At 40.3% G+C, this 13,621-nt stretch overlaps 1 protein-coding gene across 8 annotated transcripts in view; it reads right to left on the bottom strand.

Annotated features, from left to right (window-relative positions):
* Window positions 1–13,621, bottom strand: part of LOC122548946 (protein unc-13 homolog B-like) — a 643,343-nt gene that overhangs the window by 53,200 nt on the left and 576,522 nt on the right. For all 8 annotated transcript variants that reach the window (XM_043687965.1, XM_043687956.1, XM_043687983.1 and 5 more), the window contains 3 exons: window positions 11,115–11,203; window positions 6,242–6,394; window positions 3,196–3,319 (listed from right to left, as the gene is read on the bottom strand). In XM_043687965.1, coding sequence (XP_043543900.1) covers window positions 3,196–3,319; window positions 6,242–6,394; window positions 11,115–11,203 — 366 coding nt within the window. The remainder of the gene's footprint in view (window positions 1–3,195; window positions 3,320–6,241; window positions 6,395–11,114; window positions 11,204–13,621) is intronic.

The following is a 13,621-nucleotide window of genomic DNA, read 5'->3' as shown; positions in this document are numbered from 1 at the left end:
GAACTGCCTCACTTACCCAAACTTTATATGTCATAGGACTTGACCTCATATCGACAATACCTCTTATCCATGCAGGGCCAATTCCATGGTTTTGGCACCAAACTTCATCCCCTGAAGTAAACTATCTCTCTCATTTAGATGAGTCTTGTATCCAGAATTTGCGTTCCTGATGCCGTTTCATCCTCCGCCCCCAGGTCCGGTAAGATCAGAGTCTTCTCTTCATTAGCAACTCTGCTAGAGCAATCTCTGCAGTTGCATGACAATGTGGTCCATTAATCAAATAGGAACCGGGACAGTTTAGTATCAAGTAAAGCTATAGACTACTTCTTCAAGCCTGTCTTCAAAATTTGGACTGCTCATTCTGCAAGACCATTGGACGATGGATGGTACGGAGCTGTCTTTATGTGCCGAACATCATTCAACTTTAGAAAATACTCAAATTCCCTGCAGATAGATGATGGCCTGTTGTCTGTGACCAACACATCCAGGATGAAAATGTGTTGCTGGAAAAGCGCAGCAGGTCAGGCAGCATCCAAGGAACAGGAGAATCGACGTTTCGGGCATAAGCTCCTTATTCTCCTGTTCCTTAGATGCTGCCTGACCTGCTGCGCTTTTCCAGCAACACATTTTCAGCTCTGATCTCCAGCATCTGCAGTCCTCACTTTTTCCAATACATCCGGGAGCCTATGTACTGAACAAGATGCTCGCAGCTGTTCTATGTTGGCCCTGTGTTTGCTGATTGAACTTTACGAACGTTCAATCACTTTCGGTGGACATCCACAATGACTACAAACAGTGAGCCCATGAAAGAGCTGGCATTGTTGAAGTGAAACAGAGTCCAGGGTTTTCCTAGTCATTCCCACGAATGTGGGGGGAGCTGCTGGTTGTACTTTATGTCCTTGTTGGCACTCTGGGCACTGTCCCACCAATATGGCTATGCCCGCATCCAATCCTGACTACCAGATCTAAATTCTCGCCAACATCTTCATTTCGGACACCCCTGAATGACCCTGATGGAGTACAGTATCTGGCGACGATGTTTGCTCGGAACAATCATTTTTGCTTCCCATAAATAAAATGCCATTTTGTACAGCCTCATTGGGTGCAAAGAGGTTCTGATTGTAATTACTTTTTTGTTTCCCCCATCACCACCAGCTGTTTTTACCAGGGTGGGGTCATTTTGGGTCCACAGTCTGATATTGTCAGGAGTGATCAGAAGGATGTTCAAAATATTTAAAACCAGAATGGACTCTTCCCGTGGCGGCACCACCAGTGGTGCATCAGCCAGCGGAGACGGTTCAAGGTTCATTTGCTACTTGGCCTCCCGGTGTTTCAACTTATATTTATAAGCACTTAGTATTAGAAACCACTGCTGAATGTGGCCCAAAGCTATGGGTGGCATTGCCTTATTGAAGCAGACCAAGTAGGGGTTTCTGGTCTGTAATCGTCACAAATTTTCAACCACGAAGGTATAGATGGAACTCTCTGACTCCAAATAGGACTGCCAATCCTTCTTTCTCTATCTGAGCATATTCACACTCTGCATTAGTCAAAGTCCTAGATGCATACGCTATTAGGCGTTCCTCTTCATTGGGCCAGCTATGAGCTCATACCACTCTGATGCCATAAAGGGAGGCATCACATATCAGCACCAGACCTTGCTTGGGATCATAACGTGCCAACGTCTTCAAGATTGATAGCTGCTTTTTTACTCCACTGAAAGCTAGGACTTGTTGATGCAACTATTTCCAAGGCTGACCCTTTTTTAGGAGTTGATGCAAAGGTGCCTGGATGGACACCAGGTTATGTACGAACTTTCCATAAGAATTCACTCGCCCAAAACATGATCTAAGCCCCTCTTTGTTAGAATCACTACAAAGAGAGTAAGACATGCACCTCGCAGAAAAGATGAGCTTGAAGAGGGCATGAGAAGAGAAAGAAGATCTAGAGAAAGATGAGTGATTAAGGCTAGGGCAGGGAGGAGCATTATCGGAAGGTAGGGCTGCCACAGAAACTGCTTGCTTCAATTTTGTGACAATAACTCTCTAAGGTTATCAGTCTTATTGTTGGAGGTTAATGTGGAGGGGTTTTACAAAACAATCATCAGTGGAGAAAAAAAGCTTGAGTTATATTTGCATCGCAGAATGATCCTGGAGTAACGAACAGCTTTGGTGTCATTTTACATTTTCCAAATAGATCTTGCAGTAATGGCTAAAAACTAGTGGTTCATTATTGTTCACCATATCCTGCTGTGTCTGCATGCTTTGGAATTACAGCAGTGGAGATGACAGCCAAATGAGGGGAATGGCCAGGGTAAAAGAAAATAATGATTTTACTGGTGACCAGAGCATCAAAGGTGGTAGGCAAATTTGCAGACAGGATGTTACGTGAAGCATGGTCAGCAAAATATAAAGCATGAAAAGATTATATATTAGAGAAATGTTTTGCCATGTATTCCACTAAACATCTATTTATGCAAGGACACTAACATGGTTCAATTATACAGGCTACCATGACCAATGCACAGTTAAAACTAGAGCCATTGGTAATATGTTTATTAAACAATTGAATAAAGTGAGCACTTCTCCCTTATTTAAAAAATAGAAACAATTATCAAAAATATTATTTATAAAACATACTGAAAATTATGCTGGCGATCTTTAGGAATGTTTTGTTTAATAACAAAAATTATGAAAAATAGATTAATTGGACTCAAAGCTCATTGAGTTGGCACAAACAGCACATAATATAATATAGTATTGATTTAAACTGCTCGAAACATAAGTTATCCATTTTCTGTTACAAAAATGCCTCGGTGCTATTCAATTGTTGAAGGGACCAAAACACTAACATGACTACACTGCCTACACACTAATATTCTGTACATAAACAAAACAAGCCGACAGTTGTTTGCAATATAGAATACAAGATTTAGGAATGTGGAACTTGCAACCACAGCACAGGTTAGGTATATGGTATAAAGATCTTTTAAGGGAAGTTTGCAATAAGCATATGAAAGAGAAGGGAATAGAAAGTTATGTACTATTTTCCGTGATGAAGGATGGAGGAGACTCAAGTGGAGCATAAACACTCTATATGTAACTCTGTATAGTTTTACACATGCATAACACTGAAGTTGCAATTGAAACCATTATAACCCCTTGTAAAAATATCAGCCACATTTTGGTTACTTACCGATTGATCAGTGAGAGGAGGCAGCACAATAGTCCTTTCTATTGTGTTCACCACAATTTTCCACAGTTCCTTGAGAACTCGTTTCAACACTGTCTTTTCACAGACTTTTGCAAACAATGTCAGACTGCAAATTAAATAAAGGCAAATAACCTTGTTTCAGTTGGCTACTTTTTGTTACTCAGCAATGCTGTTTAATTCAGACAGAATATTTAGGATATTTGAATCTAGAATATGTATTGTCAAATATTTCCATTTTTTGGTTTTATCAAAGGAAAATTAACTAATTTATTTTATTTCTTCGAGGAAACAACTTGGATAAAGGGAAGCTGGTGAATATACTGAAGAGATTTACCAGGATGTTTACTGCGCTGGAGTAATTCAGCTATCGAGACTAACGAGGTACTTTGAGGGTGAGAAGGCAAAGATTAGGGTGAAGAATCAGATTGAGGTATACAAATTTCTGAGAGGCACAGATGGGGCAAATAGGAAGAAATGTTTTTGCAAGGTTTGTAGCTCAGGTTGAGGTTTAGGGTGTAGGTTTGCTCGCTGAGCTGTAGGTTTGATAGCCAGACGTTTCATTACCTGGCTAAGTAACATCATCAGTGGCGACCTCCAAGTGAAGTGAAGCTGTTGTCTCCTGCTTTCTATTTATATGTTTGTCCTGGATGGGGTTCCTGGGGTTTGTGGTGATGTCATTTCCTGTTCGTTTTCTGAGGGGTTGATAGATGGTATCTAGATCTATGTGTTTTCTTATGGCATTGTGGTTGGAGTGCCAGGCCTCTAGGAATTCTCTGGCATGTCTTTGCTTAGCCTGTCCCAGGATAGATGTGTTGTCCCAGTCGAAATGATGTTTTTTTTCATCCATGTGCAGGGCTACGAGGGAGAGAGGGTCATGTCTCTTTGTGGCTAGCTGGTGTTCGTGTATCCTGGTGGCTAACTTTCTTCCTGTTTGTCCTATGTAGTGTTTTTGGCAGTCCTTGCATGGAATTTTGTAGATGACGTTGGTTTTGTCCATGGGATGTACTGGGTCTTTTAAGTTTGTGAGTTTTTGTTTGAGAGTGTTGGTGGATTTGTGTGCTACTAGGATTCCGAGGGGTCTTAGTAGTTTGGCTGTCATTTCTGAGACTTCTTTGATGTATGGTAAGGTGGTTAGGGTTTCTGGCTGTGTTTGGTCTGCTTGTCGTGGTTTGTTCTTGAGGAATCTGCGGACTGTATTTTTTGAGTATCCGTTCTTCTTGAATATGTTGTATAGGTGGTTCTCCTCTGTTTTCCGAAGTTCGTCTGTGCTGCAGTGTGTGGTGGCTCGTTGGAATAGCGTTCTGATACAGCTTCGTTTGTGTGTGTTGGGATGGTTGCTGGTGTAGTTAAGTATTTGGTCAGTGTTTATCGGTTTTCTGTATACGCAGGTTTGTAGTTCTCTGTTGTCCTTTCTTTCGACTGTGACGTCCAGGAATGCGAGTTTGTTGTCGGTTTCTTCCTCATTGGTGAACTTTATGCCTGTGAGGGTGTTGTTGATGATGTTAAATGTCTCTTCTATTTTGTTTCGTTTTGTGATGACAAAAGACTACTAAGAACCCTCGGAATCCGAGTAGCACACAAACCCACCAACACTCTCAAACAAAAACTAACAAACTTAAAAGACCCAGTACAACCCATGGACAAAACCAACGCCATCTATAAAATTCCATGTAAGGACTGCCACAAACACTATGTAGGACAAACAGGAAGAAAGTTAGCCACCAGGATACACGAACACCAGCTAGCCACAAAAAGACATGACCTTCCCTCCCTCGTAGCCCTACACACGGATGAAAAAAACCCACCATTTCGACTGGGACAACACATCTATCCTGGGACAGGCTAAGCAAAAACATGCCAGAGAATTTCTAGAGGCCTGGCACTCCAACCACAACGCCATAAACAAACACATAGATCTAGATACCATCTATCAACCCCTCAGAAAACGAACAGGAAATGACATCACCACAAACCCCAGGAACCCCATCCAGGACAAACATATAAATAGAAAGCAGGAGACAACAGCTTCGCTTTACTTGGAGGTCGCCATTGATGATATTACCTAGCCAGGTAATGAAACGTCTGGATATCAAACCTACAGCTCAGCGAGCAAATCTACACCCTAAAGGAAGAAATGTTTCCACTTAGTAGAGGGCCAATAACTAGGAGGAACAGTTGAAGGGAGAAACAGGATCTTTAGAGGGGATTTAAGGAAACTATTATTTTCAAACAAAGAGCTGTGGATTTCTGCAACTTAGTGCCTAAGAGAGGTGATGGAGGTAGGAAGCATCAAGACACTGAAAAACTGTTATCAGATAGAAGGATACAGGCGAAGTGCTGGAATTTAGGATTAGAATAGATTGATGCTTGATGACTGGCAAGGACATGATGGACTAAAGAGCCTGTTTCCATTCTATAAAAACTCTATGCGTAACAAATGTACAAGATATTGTGTTCACCCTTTTTGGACTATGAAATAATAATCTTTGGAAAGCACAAAGTGAATAATCTTGGATAAGTATCATTTTAACTTCATTCAATTACGTTCAGAAATTAGGAGCAACTCATAAATTATTTTTAAAATTCTATGTAAAAAATTTATAAACTGTCATTAATCAGCTTCCAAAAGGGAAGAGTTTCCATACCTGCCAAATTAACAACTGTGGTAACATGGACCGAACAGTCAGCTAATTTCTTGGTTTATATTTTAAGAAATGCATAGCATCTAGTAATATAACACGCAGCAAATAAGGCAATAAAGAAAGAGGTTAAATAGGACAATGAATGACAGGAAGGCAGGACTGTTAGGGATGGCACAGGGGTTTCTTTTGTTATTGTCAAGTTAATTTTCCACTAATAGTCCAGTATTGGAGTAGCATGAGTAGAAAATAATCTCTACAACAACTGTTTGTTAAAACTACAACCAGAAACTTGAAATGTACACTTTTTAATGAAATTTGTAGTTGCTACTCCAAAATGCCTCATACATTCTATTACAACTCACTTGCTTTTCTGTCTCAAGACTCACTTGCCATCCAAGAAGTCCATTAATGGTCCGAGCACATTATCAGCATCCTGAGCCACACTATTGCGAGCAGTAGCAGGCACATTCCCTGTCCCTTTGACCTGGCTGAGGATATCTCCCATCTGTTTTACACACTCATCAAGGCGAGGCTGGAAACTACAAATTGCAAAAGTTAATATCAACACAATTTCAGAATAAGAATATGCCCCATGTTAAAAAAAATACACTCAGTTGAAATTTTTAAAAGATGTACATTGTAGTGATTGTAACAAAGTCACGTCAAGTGGACCTCAGAGAATATGAATTCCCTGACTGGGACTGTCAACTTGATCCAATAAAGGAGCCCTGGGTGATGGATAAGAACAGGAGTGTCAGCTATCCTATTCACTCAGAGTTGGCTCTGATGAAGCTGGATTAGTGTCAAGGACTCTCCAAATAAAAGGTGACTTGGTGGTGGGATACCAGTCTCTGTGGAACCATTTCATACATTGCTATTCTTGCAAATAGTCATGTAATGAGAAGGGAAACAATATTTATACCATATGGGAGTAAAGTGCTGCCTGGTTGACAGAGAAAAAAAATGGATATACTGTGTATGTTTCATCTCAACAAAGGAGGTTACATTCTCTTGTCCAATTCTCAGGGCAATGCCTTGACCAGAGTCAGTCCATGTTTCTGGTTCAATAAAGGTTAGCAGTCAGCTGTCTGTTATCAGGTATAGATAGGAATGTGGAATTCGAACCATAAACACATCAACTATAATCTGACTGAATGAAGGATTAGGCTCAAGAGGCAGAATGGTCTATTTTTTCTCCTGTTTCATATGTTCATCAGTTATCATAACGTACTTCAATATGAATGAATGTGGAGCAGTTCACTTTGAATTACAGAATCCCTACAGTGTAGAAAGTCGCTGTTCAGCCCGTCAAGTCTGCACCAACCCTCCAAAGAGCCTATCCCCATTATCCCGCATCTACCATTGTTAATCTACCTAGCCTGCACACCCCTGGACACCATAGGATAATTTAGCATGGCCAATCAACCTAACCTGCACATTTTCGGAATGTAGGAGGAAACTGGGGCACGTTGTGGAAACCCATGTAGACATGGGGACAATGCCCAAACTTCACAAAGGCTGGAATTGAACCCAGGTCTCTGGTGGCCCATTGAAAAATGAATGAAATGTGAAAAGAATGAAAAAGTAGAATACAATTTAAATGGCGAATAATAGCAGAATTGTAAGGTGTGAAGGGATTTAGGTGTTTGAGTGGATAAGTCACAGAAAGTTAGCATGCAACTAAGTATGCAACCAGGAAATCTAATGCAATGCTATCCTTCATTATGAGAAGAACTGAACATAAAAGTAAGAATGTTGTCCTTCAGCTGAACAGAGCATTTGTGAGACCATACCTCTTCTCCTTATTTAACGAAGAATTTAAGTATATTGAGGGCCATTCAGAGGAGGTTTACTAGATTAATACCTGGAATAAACAGGTTCTCTTACGAGGAGAGGTTGTACAGATTAGGTTTGTTTCCACTGGAATTTTGAAGATTGAGCGACGAGCTGGCTGTGATAGTTTGAATAACTGAAAGGTATGACAGTGGCAAAGCAATGACTATTGTTTAAGGAACAATTGCATGCATTGCAACTGTTCACATGCCTTATGGTAGAAAAACCTAACAAGAAAAGTGGCCCAACCGTAGCTAACCAAAGAAATTAAGGATTGTGTTAGATCCAAAGGGGAGTATTATAAAGTTGCTAGAAAAAGCAGCAAGCCTGAGAACAGTTAGAATTCAGCAAAGAAGGATCAACAGGTTGATTAAGAAGGGAAAAAGTACAGTATGAGATTAATTTTGAAGGGAAAGATAAAGCAGATTGTGTGAGCTTCTACAAGTATGTAAAAAGAAAATATGTTTTAAAGATAACGTAGGCTCCTTACAATCTGAAATGGTAAAATTGATAATGGAGAATAAGGAAATGGCAGAGCAACTAAACAATTACTTTAGTTCTGTCTTCATAGAATATGACAAAAATAACTTCAAGAAATGTTACATAAGTAAGGATCTGCTGGAAAGAATGAGGTCCATGGAGATTAGTATCAGTGGAAAAAAATAGTAATGCTGGAGAAATTAAGGGGACAGAAAGCTGATAAATCCTCCGAGCCTGATAAACCTACACCCCAGAGGAGCACATGGAAATTGTTGCTATGTTGGCTGCTGTCTTCCAAAATTCTTTCATTTTTGGAATAGTCAAAGCAGATTAGAGGGTGGCAAATATAACCTCACTTTAAAAAAAATAAAAATCACACAACACCAGGTTATAGTCCAACAGGTTTAATTGGAAGCACACTAGCTTTTGGAGAGACGCTCCTTCATCAGGTGATTGTGGAGGGCTCGATCGTAACACAGAATTTATAGCAAAAATTTGCAGTGTGATGTAACTGAAATTATACATTGAAGAACTGATTGTCTGTTAAGCCTTTCATCTGTTAGAATACAGTGATAGTTTCACTTCTATCACTGTATTCTAACAGATGAAAGGCTTAACAGACAATCAGTTACATCACACTGCAAATTTTTGCTGTAAATTCTGTGTTACGATCGAGCCCTCCACAATCACCTGATGAAGGAGCGTCGCTCCGAAAGCTAGTGTGCTTCCAATTAAACCTGTTGGACTATAACCTGGTGTCGTGTGATTTTTAACTTTGTACACCCCAGTCCAACACCGGCATCAACGAATCTTAAAAAAAATAAAAACAGAGAGTAGGAGTAAACGGATCTTTAATGAAGTGGAAGGTGGTTAAATAAGGTACCGCAGAAATAAGATTTTGGGCTTTAGCCATTCATAACATATGCCAATGATTTGTACAGAGAATCATATCCAATATATTCACACTTGCTGATAATACAAACATGAGAAGGATGCAAAGAGCCTTCAAGGCAATTTAGACAAGTAGAGTGAGTGGGCAAATGCATGGCAGGTGGGGTATAAGGTGGATAAATGAATTGTACATTTTGGTAAGAAAAATTGAAAGGCAGGGTATTGTTTCAATGGTGATCGATTAGGGTATATTGATTTCTAAAGACACCTGGGTGTCCTTCTATGCTGATCACTGAAAGTAAGCATGCATGTGCAGTAGTCAAGATTAGAGTGGTGCTGGAAAAGCACAGCAGGTCAGGCAGCATCCGAGGAGCAGGAAAATCGATGTTTCGGGCAGGAACCCTATATCAGGAAGGGCAGGAGCCCTTCATTCCTTATGAAAGGCTCCTGCCCGAAACGTCAAATTTTCCTGCTCTCGGCTGCTGCCTGACCTGCTGTACTTTTCCAGCACCACTCTAATCTAGACTCTGATCTCCAGCATCTGTAGTCCTCACTTTCGCCAATGCATGTGCAGTAGGCATTTACGTCAGCATGGAGTAAGTTGGCCTTTATTGCAAGAGGATTTGATGAAAGTATCAAGAAAGTCTTACTGTAGTTTTACAGGTCCTTGGTGAAACAATACCCTCAGTGCTGTGTGCAGGTTTGGATTCCTTATCTCAGAAAAGATATACTTGCCATGGAGGAAGTTCAGTAAATGTACACGAGAGTAATTTCTAGGATGGCAGATTCATCACATGAGAAGAGATTGGGTTGCCTTGGTGTGTATTAACTGGAGTTTAGAAGAATGAGAGGGAATCTCATTGAGAAGTGTAAAATTCTGAAAGGGCTGGACAGACTAGATGGAGGTGTGATTTGTTTCCCCTGGCCATGGGGTTCAAAACATGGGAGCGTGGTCTCAGGATACACAGTAAGCCAATCTGGTCAGAGATGACATGAAATTTCTTCACAGAGGAGAGCAAACCTGTGGAATTTTCTACCATAGAAGCCTGTGGAGGCCAAGTCACTGAACATACATAAGAAATATGCTTTAACATATTTAAAAATTGCCGTCTAGAGGTTAAAGGTAACAAGAGGGGAGAGACTGGGAATATGGCGTTGTGACAGAGGATCAGCCATGATCATGCTGAACGATAGAGCAGACTCGATGGACTGAACAGCTCACCCGAGCTTCGATTTTTGATCTCCCTTGGTATTTCTTGGAAATTCATGATTTGGAGGTGCTGGTGTTGGACTGGAATGGATAAAGTTAAAAATCACACAACATGGCATTGACAGCTAGTGATTCCAATTAAACTTGTTGGACTATAACCTGGTTTCGTGTGATTTTTAACTTTCTGCAAATTGACCTTGTGATTGCAAGATGAAAGGCTGTGACAAAATGTCCTTTTTAAGCACTTCTCACATATACATACAGTTAAAAAGGCAAATAAAGTGAAATCCATTTTTCTGTTGACACTGGAAGAGGTTACATTGAAAACTCAGAAAAAAAAATACCTGTACTTTGAAATTTAAAATCATATCACTTCACTTGCTTTCTCTTTTTTTTTTAAATGAATTGTTCATCTTTCCTGTATTGAAATCAAACAACTTCTTGCTGGATTGAAATTTAGGACATTTAACTATTAACTTGCCAGAACTCATCTAAAAGTTTACACAGTGACACTGGGTAATTCTGCTAAAGGGACTGTCATAGCTCAGTATGTTCCAGCCCTCACTTATGGTTCACATTTTCAGTAGGAATTATACTGATCAAAAGAAAGACGATGACTTGATCGCCCCCTTGCACATGTGGGTTGCTAAAACCATTTGTTATGCCCAAATGCAGGCAACTAATTGAACAGAATATAAATCCAAGCTCCACAAATACACAAGATCTAGTTATGCAATACCATCTCCCAATGATTTTATAATCCTAGGACTATTGAATTAACTTTGGAAATTTGATGGTGTGTCAATCTTTATAATACAGATAAATATAAAAAACAAATTACCTACCTAACACCAAAAACATCGCTGAGATCATCGAGAACATTATTAAGTTTCACTTGTAGATCTTTTAAACTGTCACTTGCCTCAGAATCCAGCTATTAAAGATAGATATTATGTCAGTTTCAATACTTATAACAATACATCCCTAAATATACCACAGTATTTCTTTCTGAATGGAATCTAGATACCAAAGCTTCCCATTTGGAGGAGAGGGGCAACAAAGCAACAGGAGAATGTGTGTGAGTGTGAGTGTGAGTGTGAGTGTGAGTGTGTGAGAGAGAGAGAGATCAACAAGATAGGAGACAGAACTAGAGAGTGAGGGAAGAAAAGAAATTACACAGTAAAATGAAAAGGTGAAAGCAGAAGTGAGGGCAGAAATGCTCCCTAACTTGCCTCACTGACATTGAAATATTGTAGGATTACTTCCATTCACCTATGATGTCTAAATTTTTATTTCTTGTATTTACAATCAATTATTCCCTCCATATCCATGGATATTTTCAATATCTTATCCAAACTAAACACTCTCCTGGTCAAGCTATATAATTCTTCCCAGCCATGTGTGATTCTCCCACCTCCACCTTATATTACCTCTGCCATGTTTCCTTTTTTCCCTCTAGGTTCTATTCCATTCCATCGCCCCCTCCCCCTCCAAAAAAAAACTGCAATACCCTCGAGGGATTCATCCCTCTCAGAAACTGACCTCCAAACCATTTTGTTCTTTCCCCATCTAATTACTGACCACTCAATGTTTTGTACTGATCCTAATGCTAGCTAACAATGTTAATTCTGTTCTGTATTCAGAGTTTCACCTCTCATCCTTCCATAATTGCTGTCAGCAATGCTACTCAAAGACCCATCCCTGAATAATCAATCTTCTGCTGCAATCATTGTAACGCTATCTCTTAATTTTGATCGAGATGATTGAACATGTCATTTGTAAGTGTGCTCGTAGCTTTTACAGTTCAAATTGCTTCACTGCTATTTAATGCTTTTGTTGCAGCTTCACAATATACAGGTGACTTTTACGATCACCATGAAGTCATCAATTAATAAGGGTAAGAACAGGTGAAGGTGATTTTGCCCCCCAAGATTGCTCCATGGTTTTTCTTCTCCTGATTCCCACTGACTCCTGCTTTGTGAGGTCTCCTTGATTGCACACTCAGTCAAATGCAGCTTTGAAATCAAGGGCAGCCAATCTCAGCTCACCCTCTGGAATTCATCTTTTTTGTCCAAGTTTGAACTACTGCTGTATGAGCAGCTGCGTGATCTTGCAGAACTCAAATTGCACATCAGTGAACATATTATTGCTAAGAAAGTGTTGTTTGATAACATTTTATTGATGATTAAGAATAGATTGATGGGGCTGTAATTGGCTGGATTGGATTTCTCATGCTTTTTGTGTATAAGACACAGCTTGGAAATAGTCAACATTATCAGGTAAATGTCAGTGCTTTAGCTGATTTGGAACAGCTTGGTTTGGGGTGCGACAACATCTCATTTTTAGATCCTCCCACCCACTTCACTGTACCAGGGCTGACCCCTGGTTTGACAGTAATGGTAAAGTAAGAAGAAGGGCTTATGTCCGAAACATCGATTCTCCTGCTCCTTGGATGCTGCCTGACCTGCTGCGCTTTTCCAGCAGCACATTTTTCAGCTAAAGTAAGGATCTGCCAGGCCATGAGGTTGCTGATTACGTGGAGTACGACTCGGCTGCTGCTGCTGCTACTGCTAATGGCCTACAGATGCCCAGTCTCTAGATCTGTTCAAGGTCTGTCCGATTTAGGGATAGTACCACACAACATGATGGGGGTAGCCTCAATGTGAAGATAGAAGTTCATGCCCACAAAGTCTGTGGTGGTCACTCCAATCTGATACTATTATCATTAGGTACGTCCTCAACAGGCAGATTGGGGAGACTGAAGTGAGGTTTGCTTTTCTCTCTTGTTGGTTCACTCAATACTTGCTGCAGACCCAATCTCAGAATTATGTCCTTTAGATTGGAACAGCTTGATCATCAGTGCTGTGCCACTCTTGATGATGGACATTGAAATTTCCCACCCAGAGCGCATTTTGCAACCTTGTCACTCTTAGTGCTTCCATTTAAGTGGTGTTCAACAGGTTTACATGTCTATGCTTGACACAATGCCACAAAACTTTGTGGGGTCGAAAGTCATGATGAGGACTTACATGGCAAATCTTTCCTGACTGTATACCAGTGTACCATCACCTCTTCTGGGTAGGTCTTGCTAGTGGTACAGGACATACCTTGGGCTGATGATGATGGTTACTGGGTTTTAGTCTGTAAGATAGCATTCTGTTAGTGTGACTATGAGAGGCTGTTTCTTGACTAGTCTGTGAAACAGCTCTCCCAATTTTGGCACAAAACACTAGGTATCAGTGAGGATGACCCCTTAATGAGTGCTGACAGGGCCAATTTGTCATTCACATTTTAGTGCCAAGAGCTGACTGGTTTCAAAGCTTTTTTGAACACTAATGAACCCGATAGGTTC

This window comes from Chiloscyllium plagiosum, chromosome 1, assembly GCF_004010195.1.
Source record: "Chiloscyllium plagiosum isolate BGI_BamShark_2017 chromosome 1, ASM401019v2, whole genome shotgun sequence".
Classification (NCBI taxonomy): domain Eukaryota; kingdom Metazoa; phylum Chordata; class Chondrichthyes; order Orectolobiformes; family Hemiscylliidae; genus Chiloscyllium; species Chiloscyllium plagiosum.
Note: the sequence above shows the minus strand (reverse complement) of the source record. Positions and strands in the feature narration are given on the sequence as shown.